Source organism: Danio rerio, chromosome 23 (assembly GCF_049306965.1).
Source record: "Danio rerio strain Tuebingen ecotype United States chromosome 23, GRCz12tu, whole genome shotgun sequence".
Lineage (NCBI taxonomy): Eukaryota > Metazoa > Chordata > Actinopteri > Cypriniformes > Danionidae > Danio > Danio rerio.
This window is the reverse complement of record NC_133198.1, coordinates 35516780-35530546: the sequence shown is the minus strand read 5'-3', so window position 1 is coordinate 35530546 and position 13767 is coordinate 35516780. Positions and strand designations below refer to the sequence as shown.

Below are 13767 nucleotides of genomic sequence, written 5' to 3'. Positions count from 1 at the left end.
ATTGTAGATTATTGTTGTAAAATGTGATTATTATATAATAACATATTTCAAATCTAAATCTGCATTTTAAGTTAATATTTTTTAATTTTTTCTTAATACAAAATAATGATAAACATTGAAAATAAACATTGATCATTTTGTGACAGCATAGTCCATACACACATGGCTGTTTGACTCTATTCTCTGCCCCTACCGATCCTACTGAGGACCACAGACACCTGCATAGCGAAATGTGGAGATTTTTTACCCATATGGCATGCGGTACCAAATTCCATTAAAACAGCACTCGGCAGTTCATACTTGAATCCAATGTCTTGTGTGTCATAGGGGGCATGCATGAAATGTTCTTTATTGAAAGTGTAAGTGCCAAATTTCAGTTAAAGGTGACAAATTAAGAATGAATCACCTGAAATTACATGAAACTCCAGAGGAAATGTGGATAGCGTGGTGACGCAATGATGTTAATCGAATTATGTGTTATAACTTGTAAAACGGGATCATGAAAGAAACATTTGAAAAGCAACTCGTGTAAACACTGTAATCATATTATTGTCTTATTCAGATTAAGACAAATAATTTGATTACTGATGTGCATGTAAACATAGTTAATGTTAAGAAATGCTGAAAAACCCATCAATCCATGTTTATTTTGTCCCCCCCAAAAAAATGAAGCAGAGCTGAAGCCAAAAGGGTGGTTTTGTTCATCCGCCCAAATGTGTGTGGCAAGACAATTCGTACCCGCACACAGTCATTCAGATTCATTATACAATGCGAATAGGACGACTGAAAATAATTACCTCTGTCAGCGCTCTGGAGCACTTAACCTGATGAGAGAGAGAACACTCGCTCTCTGTAAAATGAAGGCGACTGAATGAGACACAATGATGTGGAGATGCGCTCCTGCAGCTCTGCTGAAACGCATGAAATATTCAGTGCATGAGCTGCTCGTTCAACACAGGCTCACGCTGTGGAGCTCCAGCGGCTGCAGGAGTGTTGACCTGCTGAGACACATGTGACCACAGCTGTCCTGTGAAAACTCAGATGCTGATGGAGGACTATACACACATCTACTGCCTCATCATCTAGTTGATGACTTTTTGAGCATGCTTTTGAGTTTGTAGTGAGGCTAAAATAATTCCTTGTTGTCGTTGGGATGAATCTTTCGTAAGAATTATGTTAGCAGAGCATATATTGAATCTGAAAGTTTAACTAAAAGATTGCTGGTTTGAGATTCAAGACACTGTGTCTTTAAACAAGGCATTTAAATTGTTCAAGGGGGAATTTCAGCTCAGTCCCATTTGGAATCATATTTTGCTATTTAGTAGCTAATTATTATGGTTTCATTTGTAAGAAAATGAATGGTTAGACCCTAAACCAGGGGTGGGCAAACTTGGTCCTAGAGAGCCAGTGTCCTGCACAGTTTAGCTGCAACACTAATCAAACACACCTGAACATGCCAATCAGTGTCTTCAAGATCACTAGAAATCTATAAGCAGGTGTGTGTGATTAGAGTTGGAGCTCAACTGTGCCGGACACCGGCCCTCCAGGACCACCCCTGCCCTAAACTATATTGGGACTTGAGAAGGTTGTACCAAAACATGTAAATAGCCACATGCTAATTAGCAAATAACTTAAAATAGTCATGTAGTAATTGTTATACCAGCTGGGAAACTTATCTATTTTACATATTGTCAGAAAAGGGCGACGCGGTCACTGGTTCGAGCTTCAGCTGGGTCAGTTGGCTTAGCCAAAAAGAAAATGAATGAATGAATAGTGTCAGAAAAGTGTCTGAAAAATATTGTCTGAAAAGTGTCACAGTCGTATGAATTCATACAATGTCAATTGGATAAAGATTTACATGATTAAAATGAGGTGTGAGTGTTACCAGATTGTAAATGTCAAAGTATCATACCAGAACCTCAAAATTATTGTATTTGGATGAAAATTACGGTACAAGAGTCACACGGAGAGTATAAAGATATTAACTAGACTAAGAGCGTTTTGACACAATGTGCAAATTACCACAATATGTAAAACAAAACAAAAAACAACTAGGCGTACCCCATGGGAAGGTTCAAACTCCACCTCCGAGTCGCTATCATTGTGTGATACCTGTGTGTTGCCAGATGTTGAGGGATTCATTTTGCGGTACAACTTAGAAGCCGTCATGGACCGCAATATAGTGGCTTGAAAGCAGTGCACACTCCTAAATTTTTAACACTCTCTGAGGTGTGCACGAGTGCATTGAGAATATCTGCAATGTGTCGATTTCGTGGCTTTATTTTGATGAGATTAATTTTGGAAAAAAAACATTCACTTGACGCATTTAAACGAGGTAAAATGAGAACATCAAGGGCAAACTCCCGTGTCCTTCTCGCCTTTCTTTTCAGCCCAAATTTTTTCACTTTATTGCTTAAATGATCAACCTCAACCTGAAAACTACTGACTTAAGCACGGCCGCGCTCGTGTGTTATCTCATGAGAAAAAGCCATTCTCCACGTTGATTGGTTGAGAAGATGTAACATAAGATGAGATGAAACGAAAAGTAAATGATAAGCACATACTAAAGTCTGATGCAGTTTTGTTTGTAAAATACTCTGACATCTCGCACATTTTAAGAATTACACTCACAATATTATTGATAAATAAATTGGTAACTACCACAAACCCTTACTTGTTAGTCAGCATATGGTGGTAAGGTATGTTTTGAAGCTGGTTTGCTGGTTTTAAAGCTGGTCTAGCTGGTATCAATGACCAGCATAAAGACCAGCATTGAGACCAGCAAAACCAGCATTGAAACCAGCAAGACCAGCATTAAAACCAGCATACCAGCATCAAAACATACCTTACCGCTAGTTTTTTTCAGCAGATGAGGTCAGGGCTGGACTGGGACAAAATCACAGATCACAGCACCGTCAATTAATTAGGCAGAAAAACATGACAGTCTGTTAAGTGTTTATGGGCCGATTCAGATCATAAGAAGATGATCAGCCCGGCCCAAAAAGTACATCGGTCTCGCGGGAAACTGCCCAGTCTGCCAGATGGCCAGTCTGCCCTTGGATGGGGTGCAAAGTGAACATTCTACCAAATATCTCTTGTGTTTATTATGGGAGTTTGAAGTTTTTCCTTTAACTTTTGGCTACTCCATTTCTGTTTGTGTATAGTTTGTATCGGCATGTCATTCAAAAGAAACCGTATTCATAAAGTTGAGAGTAGCCTATTGATATAAGTTCCAGAACAGCAATCAAAAGAGTTTATGTTTACAATCAGTCAATCTTCTGCAGTTATTGAGGGAAGAGATTCCCTCATTCACCAGAACTCTCACGTCCACCATTTTAGGCATCTGAACGAGAACATTAATGAAGCCTCTTCTTGGCTAGCTGGAAATGCCCGGATCGATCTAGTTTGCCATTATTTCTGCTGTTTGATGTGTAAATGAGTGGCAGACAGCAGCCATGATGCTACGTCCCGTAGTGTTCCTCTGACACGGCAGTCTGAGATTATGACATGAGCACAGAGAGGGGGGTCCGTCCCGTCTGTCCTGTCCGTCTGCCTTCCCACACTCAACATGACTCGACACTTCAAAAAAAAAAAAAAAAACATGCAGAAGGAAATGAGAGATGACACTCTGCAGTTTGGGTCAGAGTCAAGTTATACTTTCCTTTTCAATGAAATATTCATGGAATGAAGTCTCTGGCAATTTTTCTCTCAGAGTCTGAAAATTAGTCCAAGTCTCATATCACAGTGAGCAGTAACTGCTCTGTGATAATTAGATATAGAGTATGCTGTCTGAAGAACGAGTCTGCTCTTTAAAGCCTGCCTCCATCAGTTTTATGCTTTTAAATGAACTCAGCTTTGCTCATTGAACCCAATTCTCATTTGGTTTCTTGTCATGCATTTCAATAAATGCTTTACATTTTGTGACCACGCTCTTGTTCTGTCATGGGATGCTATAAAGTATTTTCAACATTTGATTTACTTTTGAAATCGGGTTTAACCATTCTTTATGCACAGATTCATAAGGTTTCTTTTAAACATGTTTTTCAAATATGGATTTTCATTGTTATGCTTTAATTTTATTGCTATTGAATGGAACAAGGGGTAGCACGGTGGCTCAGTGGTTAGCCTTGAGGGTTTCTTTCTCACGTGGGTTTCCTCCGGGTGCTCCAGTTTCCCCTACTGTCCAAATACATGCTCCATAGGTAAATTGGATGCACTAAATTGGCCCTAGTGTATGAGTGTGTGTGTGTGTGAATGAGAGTGTATGGGGGGTTCCCAGTGCTTGGTTGCGGCTGGAATGGCATCCGCTGTGTAAAACATGCTGAAATGGTATGTAGCGACCACTGATGAATAAGGGACTAAGCCAAAGGAAAATTAATGAGTGGAATCGTTTCTTTAAATTTTAACCTTTCCTGGCAAATGCTTTAGAAATGTTACCATAATGCATTCTTTATTGCACATAAGATCTGACATGATGGCATAGAGTAGTGTGTTGTAAAGATTTTGCTGGGGAGCTGTTATTAATAGAAACAATTTTTATAAATAAGTTGTATGATTAAATAACCAGCAATTAATTATAAATTGTAGGGCTGGGCTGTTAATCAAAAAATCATCGAAATTGACATTCAAGAACCTATAATCAATAAAATTTTTCCAGGTTTGTTTTTTTTATTTTTTATTAATTCCTCTACCGTGTATGGAGTCACGTGACTGTTCGTTGTAGGCAATGTGTGCTTTAATTTTAGTTGTTCAGCGTTGATGTTCAATTAATATTCATAGATAGTAGATATTGTGTCATTTATTCATTTTTTACGGCTTAGTCACTTTATTCATAAGGGGTCGCCACAGTGGAATGAACCGCCAACTTACGCAGCATATGTTTTATGCAGAAGATGTCCTCCCAGTTGCAATCCAGTACTGGGAAACATCCATACACACTCATTCACACACATACACTTTATTCACACCATACAGTTTTTTCAATTTTCCTATAGCTCATGTCTTTGGACTGTGGGGAAAACTGGAGCACCCAGAGGAACATGGGAAGAACATGCAAACTCCACACAGAAATGCCAACTGACCACCCAGCCGGGACTCAAACCAGCAACCTTCTTGCTGTGAGGCGACAGTACTAACCACTGAGCCACTTTATCACCCTAGATAGCGTGTGTTTCCTTCAATTATTTTGACAAGACAAGATTTATTAGATGAATTCCGGTGCAGGCGTTAAGATAAAATGATCTGCAGTACTCCCGTAAAATGGATATGCGCATAAAACAAATAAGGGCTAATAAATTGGTATTTATCTAACTCCCAGAAGCAACAAGAGTGCATTATCAAAGGGTTAGTTCACCCAAAACTGAAAACGTGGACTACATTTACTGACCTTTTACTTGTCACAAACTTGTTTCAGTTTTTTATTCTTCTGTTGAATGCAAAAGAAGATATTTTGAACAATGCTGGGCAGCTGTTTTTTTTCTGCTATGGAAGTCAATGGTTGCAGGTTTTCAGCCTTTTTCAAAATATCATCTTTTATGTCCATGAGAAAAAAAAATTCTCATACAGGTTTGGAAACACTTGAGAGGGATTAAACAGTGAGTACATTTTCATTTTTTTTACTTTCCTTTAAGGCCCTTACTTATGGGAAAGAGTGGAATCACTGAATGAGTTTTTTTAGCTTCCGCTTGGCTGAACGGTGGCACAGTGGGTAGCACAATCACCTCACAGCAAGAAAGTCACTGGTTTGAGCCCCGGCTGGGTCAGTTGGCATTTCTCTGTGGAGTTTGCATGTTCTCCCCGTGTTCGCGTGGGTTTCCTCCGGTTTTCCCCACAAATCCAAAGACATGCGCTATAGTTAAATTAAATATGCTAAATTGATCGTAGTGTATGTGTTTGAATGAAAGAGTATGTTGGTGTTTCCCAGTGTTGGGTTGTAGCTGGAAGGGCATGCGCTGTGTAAAACATATGCTGTATAAGTTGGTGGTTCATTCTACTGTGGCGACCCCTGAATAATGAAGGGACTAAGCCGAAAAAAAATGAATGAATGAATGAATGAATGAATGAATGAATGAATTACCGCTAATCAGGGGTGTTTCTAATGCAGAATCTATGGGACAGGACAGTACATTTGACGTTATTCTCTCCTCTGGCTATCGTAATCAATCTCACACTATTTTTTTCCCTTTTCTGGAAGTCTTGATAACACCATCGTGGAGTTTTTCTGTTATTATTTCAGCAAATGGGATTGTAAAAAATTATTTGTGGGACTCTACCACTCACTGCGCTCTTAACTATGAAGACTTCTGCTACTGAGAAACCTGGAAATGTGGGTCCATAGTCACATTTGTATTTTCTCAAATGTAACATAAATGATGCACAGGAGCAGGACAAACTTTAATATTGTAGAAGAATCTATTTTGCAAAGATCTAGCCTCATTAACTCTTTCTTATGTTCCAGATCACAGCTGCACTGGATCAAGACGAGACGGCCAAGAAACAGCGATTGGCCTATAAAGTGGAGCAGCTCATCGCCGCCATGTCGCTGGAGAGCTGAGAGAAAGAAAACAAGAGCTTCACTCAATCCAACCATCATCCGAAACCTCTCCACACCAGAAGAGAGCAACACTTGCTAGAGACACCACACCAACAATAGCTTGTGCTTTTTTTCGATTCTGTGAAGCGGTCACTATTTGATGAAAGCAAGTCTTCACATGGCTTTCGTCTTAATGATGGGATCAAGACTGGAAACTTCAGTTTTTTAGTTGTTTCTTTTTAAGGGGAAAAAAAAGATAAACATTGCGGGACGAGCAGCTTCCTGAGGCATTTTGTTTTGTTTTTAGTTCATCTATCTGATTAGCGTGATGGATGCAAGACTCGATTTCAGGATCTGACGAGACCCCGATACTTCCTCAACAAAAATGTGCTTGCTAAAACCATTTCAGGAGGATTCGACAGAAGGAAACAGACATCTACTGCCTCGCCATTACCGTCCAGTTGATGGCTTTTACTTCCAAATTTTATTTTTATACATGAGTTCTTTCTGTTGAGTCGGCTAGCGTAACTCCTCATCTTTGGTGTGGCGAAAGCTCGAGTGGCTTCTTGTCCTTGGAAAGCTACCCACACGCGCGTGTGCATGTCCACACTCTAGTAATCCCTCCAACCTGAGAGACAGCAAAGCATCTTAGGTGATGAACGCAAAATGGGGCCCAAAGTTTAACCAGCATGTCCCAAACTATCTTGAAACGACAGCGAAGGACCACAGACCAGTTTGGAACTGGACCAACTCGGCTCTCTATGTGCATATGTCCTGTTTTCTACATGTAAGCGTATGTGAATGTACAAACGTTACTCTATTTTGTCTTCGCATTTTTTGTTGCTTTTCTAAAAAACAAACGGGGGTCAGTTGAGCTGATCTCCGCGGCACGACGTCCTACAGAACTGAACCTCCCTCCATAGTAGCGCTGCTGAGATTTAGTAAGGAAAGCGGCGACGAGTTGCACCTTCAGCTCAAACATGGAGGAAAAACCCTGTCAAACGAGACTCGCTTGAGATCATCTTACCGGAAAGTATTAATTATTATGTATGGTCCAATGTGTGTGTAGTCTGCATGCATTATACAGTACCTCATATAGAAAAAAAGAATAATAATAATATCTCCTTTCCCATTTACTCCTGTTGTTCAAGTGCCAAGAGGTCATGTGAGTTGTGGATGACTCAGAGGAACGCCTATGATGATGTAATATACCATGTCACTTCCTTTCTGTACACATCCGTCGGGATTAAGTGCCAAAAGATCACTTACTTACGCACTTGTCGGTTGATGCTTTATTAAGGGAACGGACCCTGTATACTGTACAATAACAAAAGAATCTCCGGTTTAGAAGTTCACTCACTCAACTTTCAAATTCAGGTACGAAAAGACCTTTAGAACGGAGTTTGTAAATATAAAGTATTTGTAAAATACTTTAGATCTTGATAGCTTGAGTGGGATTTTTTTTTTTTGTATTATTATCCCCCCGCCTGACATGAAATATGTCAACAGAACGCATGAACAAAAGACAACACGGCTTTCATTTATAATGCATGATGGCAGGTTTTTTGAAGATCATCCGAAGCCAACTAGACAAGGTCGTTCAGGTCAGAGTCATCTAAGGTTCACGGAGGTTTTCGGGATTTAACTTCTCAACAGTAAAAATGCAGTATCGGATGTGAAGATACCGACTCAAATGGCCGAAATGGTTGTTTCTTTTCCCCCCCTGTGGCCTTAGAACATTTAATCTGTTGTTTCTCGTTGATTAAATCAGCGACGTGTCATTTTTCTCCCGGTCTTTGTGAACTGTTGGAGACTGATCAGATCTCTCTCTCAGACGGGTGGTGTTGGTGGAGCATAGGAATGAGATGGAGACAGACAGACCCCTTTAGCTTCAGATTCCTCCTGCTGCTTTGAAGCTCGCCTTTGATCTCAACTAGTCATGTGCACAGTGTGATCGGAGATATATAAAAAACACATCAAAAATAGGATCCAGTGCAGGAGATTAATGAAGAGCTGCATGAAAGACAATGAATTAATCTGTTAAAGGAATAGTTCATCCGGATGATCGATTATTCACTCATGGGTATGTCCAAGTCTTGAATTTCTTTTCCATGGAGCACAAAAGGAGAATTTTTTTGAAGGATATTTTGGTCAATATTTGACAAGCGATTGCAATGAAGGCTTTTAAATGCTATAACGGACACAAAAGCATCTTACCAGTGTGTTTACCGAATCAATGAACTCATTGATATAGTATGACTCAAAAATGACAGCTATTTCATAAAAAAAATGGAGATTTAAAGGATTGTGGTCTATTTCTTAAGACGTGGGACAAGTTAAAGAGTCATTTCCATACCTGTCAACATTAGGATGTGAAAGTAAGGGATATCGATGGCTTTCCTAACTTTTTATGCTCATTTAAGGCTAAATTTGTTGTTTAAAAGAAAACCCACTGAGAATGCCATGTTTATATGTTGTTGTTATTATTATTAGTATTATTATTGTTGTTGTTGTTATGTGCATATGTCTGTTCAAACATGCTCCTAAAACCCAGAGTTTTCGCTTCAAATCGCATGTACAAGGAAACAGCGTCTATTTATCACTATGGAGCACATCTGACAGTCACGCAACACTACATGAACTGACTGTTTTGAGCATTGCATTGGAGGGGCAATGCTGCTTGTATTGGAAAGGAAGGGAATCTGCTTATATTTATTTTTAAAGTGTTTTCATGCCTAAATAAAATCAAAACACAGAACAGATTTGCATTTAAGAGCAAGGGGCGGCCCCTGGAGGTTCTGCGGTATGGTTTGCGTATAGGGAGGATTGTGTCTTTAATATTTATTTCCACCCTTCATTATACAATTGAATGGGAAAATGCCTTTACGGGATAATAACGGGATAGAATTGTGAAATACAGGAGACAACAGGAGGGTTGACAGGTATGGTCATGAAATTAATTCTATTTATATGCAATAAGAAAGCATTTTAGATACTAGTGCCTGCTTTTTTCAAATATATTTTAAAATGTCAAAATAGGGAACAATGAACATATGGAACAATGTAGCATTTCCATTCACTCTAACAGATATCCTAAAAATAAAACAGTTGTTCTGACTTATACTTGTCAAGATACACTCACTGGCCACTTTATTAGGTACACCTGTCCAACTGCTTGTAACGCAAATTTCTAATCAGCCAATCACATGGCAGCAACTCTTGACCATTTAGGCATGTAGGTCAAGATGATCTTCCACGATCTTGTATCAATGGTTCAGGCTGGTGGTGGTGTAATTGTGTGAGGGATATTTTCTTGGCACACTTTCAGCCCACTACTACCTACTGAGCATCATGTCAATGCCACAGCCTACCTGAGTATTGTTGCTTACCATGTCCATCCTTTTATCTTCTGGTGGCTACTTTCAGCAGGATTAGCGTGGCGTGTCATAAAGCACTAACCATCTCAGACTGCTTTTTTGAACATGACATTGAGTTCACTGTACTCAAATGCCCTCTACAGTCATCAGATCTCAATCCAATAGAGCAGTGGAAAGTGTGTGAAAGTTTGTGGTGCAGCTGACAAATCTGCTGCAACTGCATGATGCTATCTTGTCAATATGGAGCAAAATCTCTGAGGAATATTTCCAGAACCTTGTTGAATCAAGATCACAAAAGATTAAGGCGGTTCTAAAGGCAAAAGGGGGGTCCAACCCGGTACTAGTAAGGTGTACCAAATAAAGTGAGTGTATATCAAATAATTAGTCATGCTAATTTTTTGTATATTTTATAAAAATTAAAAACCTAGACGAGTTTTCAAAAATGACAAATGGGTAAAACTTGCACTTTAAAAAGTGATTAGTTGACTAAAAAGGGAGTAAACCCGTTGCTTTTCAAGTAATTTGTTGATTTTATTTATAAAAAAAATAATAAACATTAAGTCTTAAACTTATTAAGTAGATGAACTACACTGTAAATAATGCTGGGATCCACACAATTCATTCATGCCGTCCTGACACAAATTGATTGAGTTAACAAATTAATGTGGTTTGAATATAAAAAAATGAAGTTGTTCCAAAACAAGTTGTTTTTAAGAATTGAGTTGTTTTAACTCATTTTAAATAAGTAGTTTGAACAAGCAGCAATATAATTATGAGTGTATGTGCATAAATGTAAAAATTTATTGTCAACTTCCAAGTTACATCGGGTTCCTCACTTTTTTTTTTTTTTAAAGAAAAGTCAAGTCAAGGAAAGTAACGAAATGCTTTTACAGTGAAGTTGTTTAAAGGATTGTTTAAAGTAAAGGAAAACAAATTCTGGTGTATTCATTACCAGAATACTGTAAAATACTTATTAAAACAAAGACACATCATAATGCACAGCATAAAAAAAAACATTAAAGCTATTTTAATGCAAGAAAGAAAATCCTTTTTGTGTTTGACCCATAAACATTATACGATGCTTTTATGTTCTCATATCTATGGCGCTCTTACAATTCACACCTCAATTAAACGTACACGGCTTTAAGAATGTTCACAAACACTCCTTTTGTGTTCCCTTGAGAAAAGAAAGTCATTCAATCAGACAGATGTCCTCTTCATCTTGGGATGAACTATTGCTTCATGGCCAACTATTGTAGCTCCACTCTTCCTGAACAACCACACATTCCTCTCACACACACTGTACAGTCAACATATGTGAATCTACAAGCCATGTCGCATGTTAGTGACATTAAGGGTACATGATAAAGCTTCCTACTTTTGGTTATCCGCAGTCTTCCCCGTTTATCCTCCATCAGAGCTCATCCGGCTCTACAAGACCTTCCGTTGACTCCGTTTTTAATGTGAACTTGATTTGCTGCCGCATCAGTCGAGGAGAGACGGCTCTCCTGTTTGTGCAAAAATTCCGAGAACAAAAAGTATTCTGGTCCTAACGTTTTGTTCCAAATGATGTGGCACAGGAAATTGCACTTTGTTGAGAGAGATTTCAGTTGCTCAACGCTTATTAATGTTTATTAGAAGACATTTGATCCCTTGAAATAAAATGAAAAAAAAAAGTTAATAATTTTTATTGCGCTATTCTGCAGAGCAGAATAAAATATGACAGCACCAGGCAGCTTTCCGAAATATCAGCAGTCATCTGTGGCGGTCACAACTGCTGCTAATTTTATATTTGGCACGAATCTTGGGTCTTGGAATCAATTTTGTGCACTTTTATTGTTTTTAGCTCATGTTTTGCTCTGTGATGGAATAGCATGCTACGAACAAGTGAAATGTTCATACTCTCTTCATATTACCGATCGCAGTTGTTCCGAAGGAAACGAAAACAAGAGCAGGAAAAGCTTTTGTAGCGAGTTTGAATGCCTCAGAGGTGACGGTCCTTCCATTTTCAATCACGCTAAATTATAAACCAATCTCTCTTTGTAGACACTGGAGTCCTGTAACATAGTACATAGAAATAATAATGACCTCGATGATGATGATGATGATGATAACACTTACGGTTGTCTGTTCTTGTTGTTTTTTAAGTGTTGTGAAAAGTGTAAGAGAGTTAAAGTATTTAAAAAGAAAAAAAGTCGGTCTTGTTTTTTTTTTATTGCTTTCGTTTGTTATATTATATTACTGTGTACCTATTGTAAATATGAAGCACACCTATTTTGCAAGCCAAGGATTCACTTTGTACTGTTGTTATATATAAATAAAATTTACTGGTTAAAAAAACCGATTCCTCTCAACTCATTAAGAAGTTTCCCAGCGGTCTACTACAGTATGTACCCTATCATTACCTGAATGACTTGTGTCTGAGGAGAAAAACTGCCAGGCATTCGTCCCACTTAGTTGGGGTTAATCTAGGGATGCAATTTAAACCCTGCCATCAATGAACACTCACACTCAAGACTCACTCCGTAACAAGCGAACCAATGAAGCCCGGCGCTGCAGTTTGTCTTTTCACATAGCCATTATCCCTCGCTGGACATTTCTCTCACACCACACTCAGATAAATTACATTACAATGGTAATGGGCCACTGGTTTCTGATTGGATGGTTTGTAAAGTGCCCCCAGAGGAGCTGATGTGGATGTGCTGGGTTTTTAATCAATACTGATGTCTAGTCCAGGCAAGAAAACCAACTAAACAGCCTGAGGCAATATGTTTTGTAACTTTATTCACTGCGAACTTTGATTCACTGGGCAGTTTTTAAACACATTCACGGTGGTGACCACTGTGCTGGAAGACACATTTTAAACATTGGTCGAATGCTTTTGTAGAATCTGACAGGTAGTGATTTGGTGCCATATTGTGGTTGAGCAAATGTGCACAATTCAGTCAAACGGAAAAGAATGTACATCAAAAACATGTCTGAGAAATGGATGCTTGTTAACAAGATTCTGACAGGGCCAGTGTGAAACAAATGTTCAATGGAACTTGTTTAGGCACTTGATAAAATAATTAAAGCTACAAAAATTACAAAAACAACCCAGATGGGAAAAATATTTAGAGTAATTACTATAGTGTTTTTGAACTATACTAGTAAAAAATTCAAATAAAACTTGAATTACTCAGTTGTGGCAATTCTAGTTGCTGTAATAATACAGCAAATATAGTAATATAAACAACCCAATACTTTGCTAGCTTTCTACAAATATATGCAATATACTATTACTACTATAGTATATATATATTTATACAACAGTTCTGTCTGATTCTCAAATCTGATTGGCTGATAGCTGTGCGATATTCTGCAATATCAGAACTCCTACAGCCTCTTGAAGCAGGTCGCACACCAGAAGCGTCGCTCTGCGCCGCGACACGGCGCGCACATGCCAGTTTAAAGTATCACACACCAGACGCGCACATTCGAATGATATTTAACATGAAACTAATCAGATGTCGCTCTGTGGCGCGGCTGAAAAATTAACTGCGTCCTGAGCCGTGGCCGGGCGCCGCTGACAGCCGCCGACTTGCGGCGCCGGTGTGTGTATCCTGATAGAAACCTATGTTTAGAATTCTAAAATGCGTGGCGTGCCGCTGAGCGGCGTTTCTGGTGTGCGACCTGCTTTACCCTTTGTGTAGTACTCTGCCCACATACAGCCAGCAAAAAGCAGACACTACATATCTAAAGTTTAAAAGATGCACGCTCAACTGTCAGCTTATGATTTGAATCCGGAAGAAAGTAGTTCCTCATACAAAAGGTATTTTGAGACTCTCCATGTTTGATTTTGTTTTTATATACACAATT

At 38.8% G+C, this 13767-nt stretch overlaps 1 protein-coding gene across 15 annotated transcripts in view; it reads left to right on the top strand.

Moving 5' to 3' along the window:
* Positions 1-12249, top strand: part of plxna2 (plexin A2) — a 775253-nt gene extending 763004 nt beyond the window's left edge. For all 15 annotated transcript variants that reach the window (XM_073939239.1, XM_073939238.1, XM_073939236.1 and 12 more), the window contains one exon: positions 6458-12249. In XM_073939239.1, the coding sequence (XP_073795340.1) occupies positions 6458-6553 (96 nt within the window). In that variant the 3' untranslated portion in view covers positions 6554-12249. The remainder of the gene's footprint in view (positions 1-6457) is intronic.
* The last annotated feature ends 1518 nt before the right edge of the window (positions 12250-13767 follow it).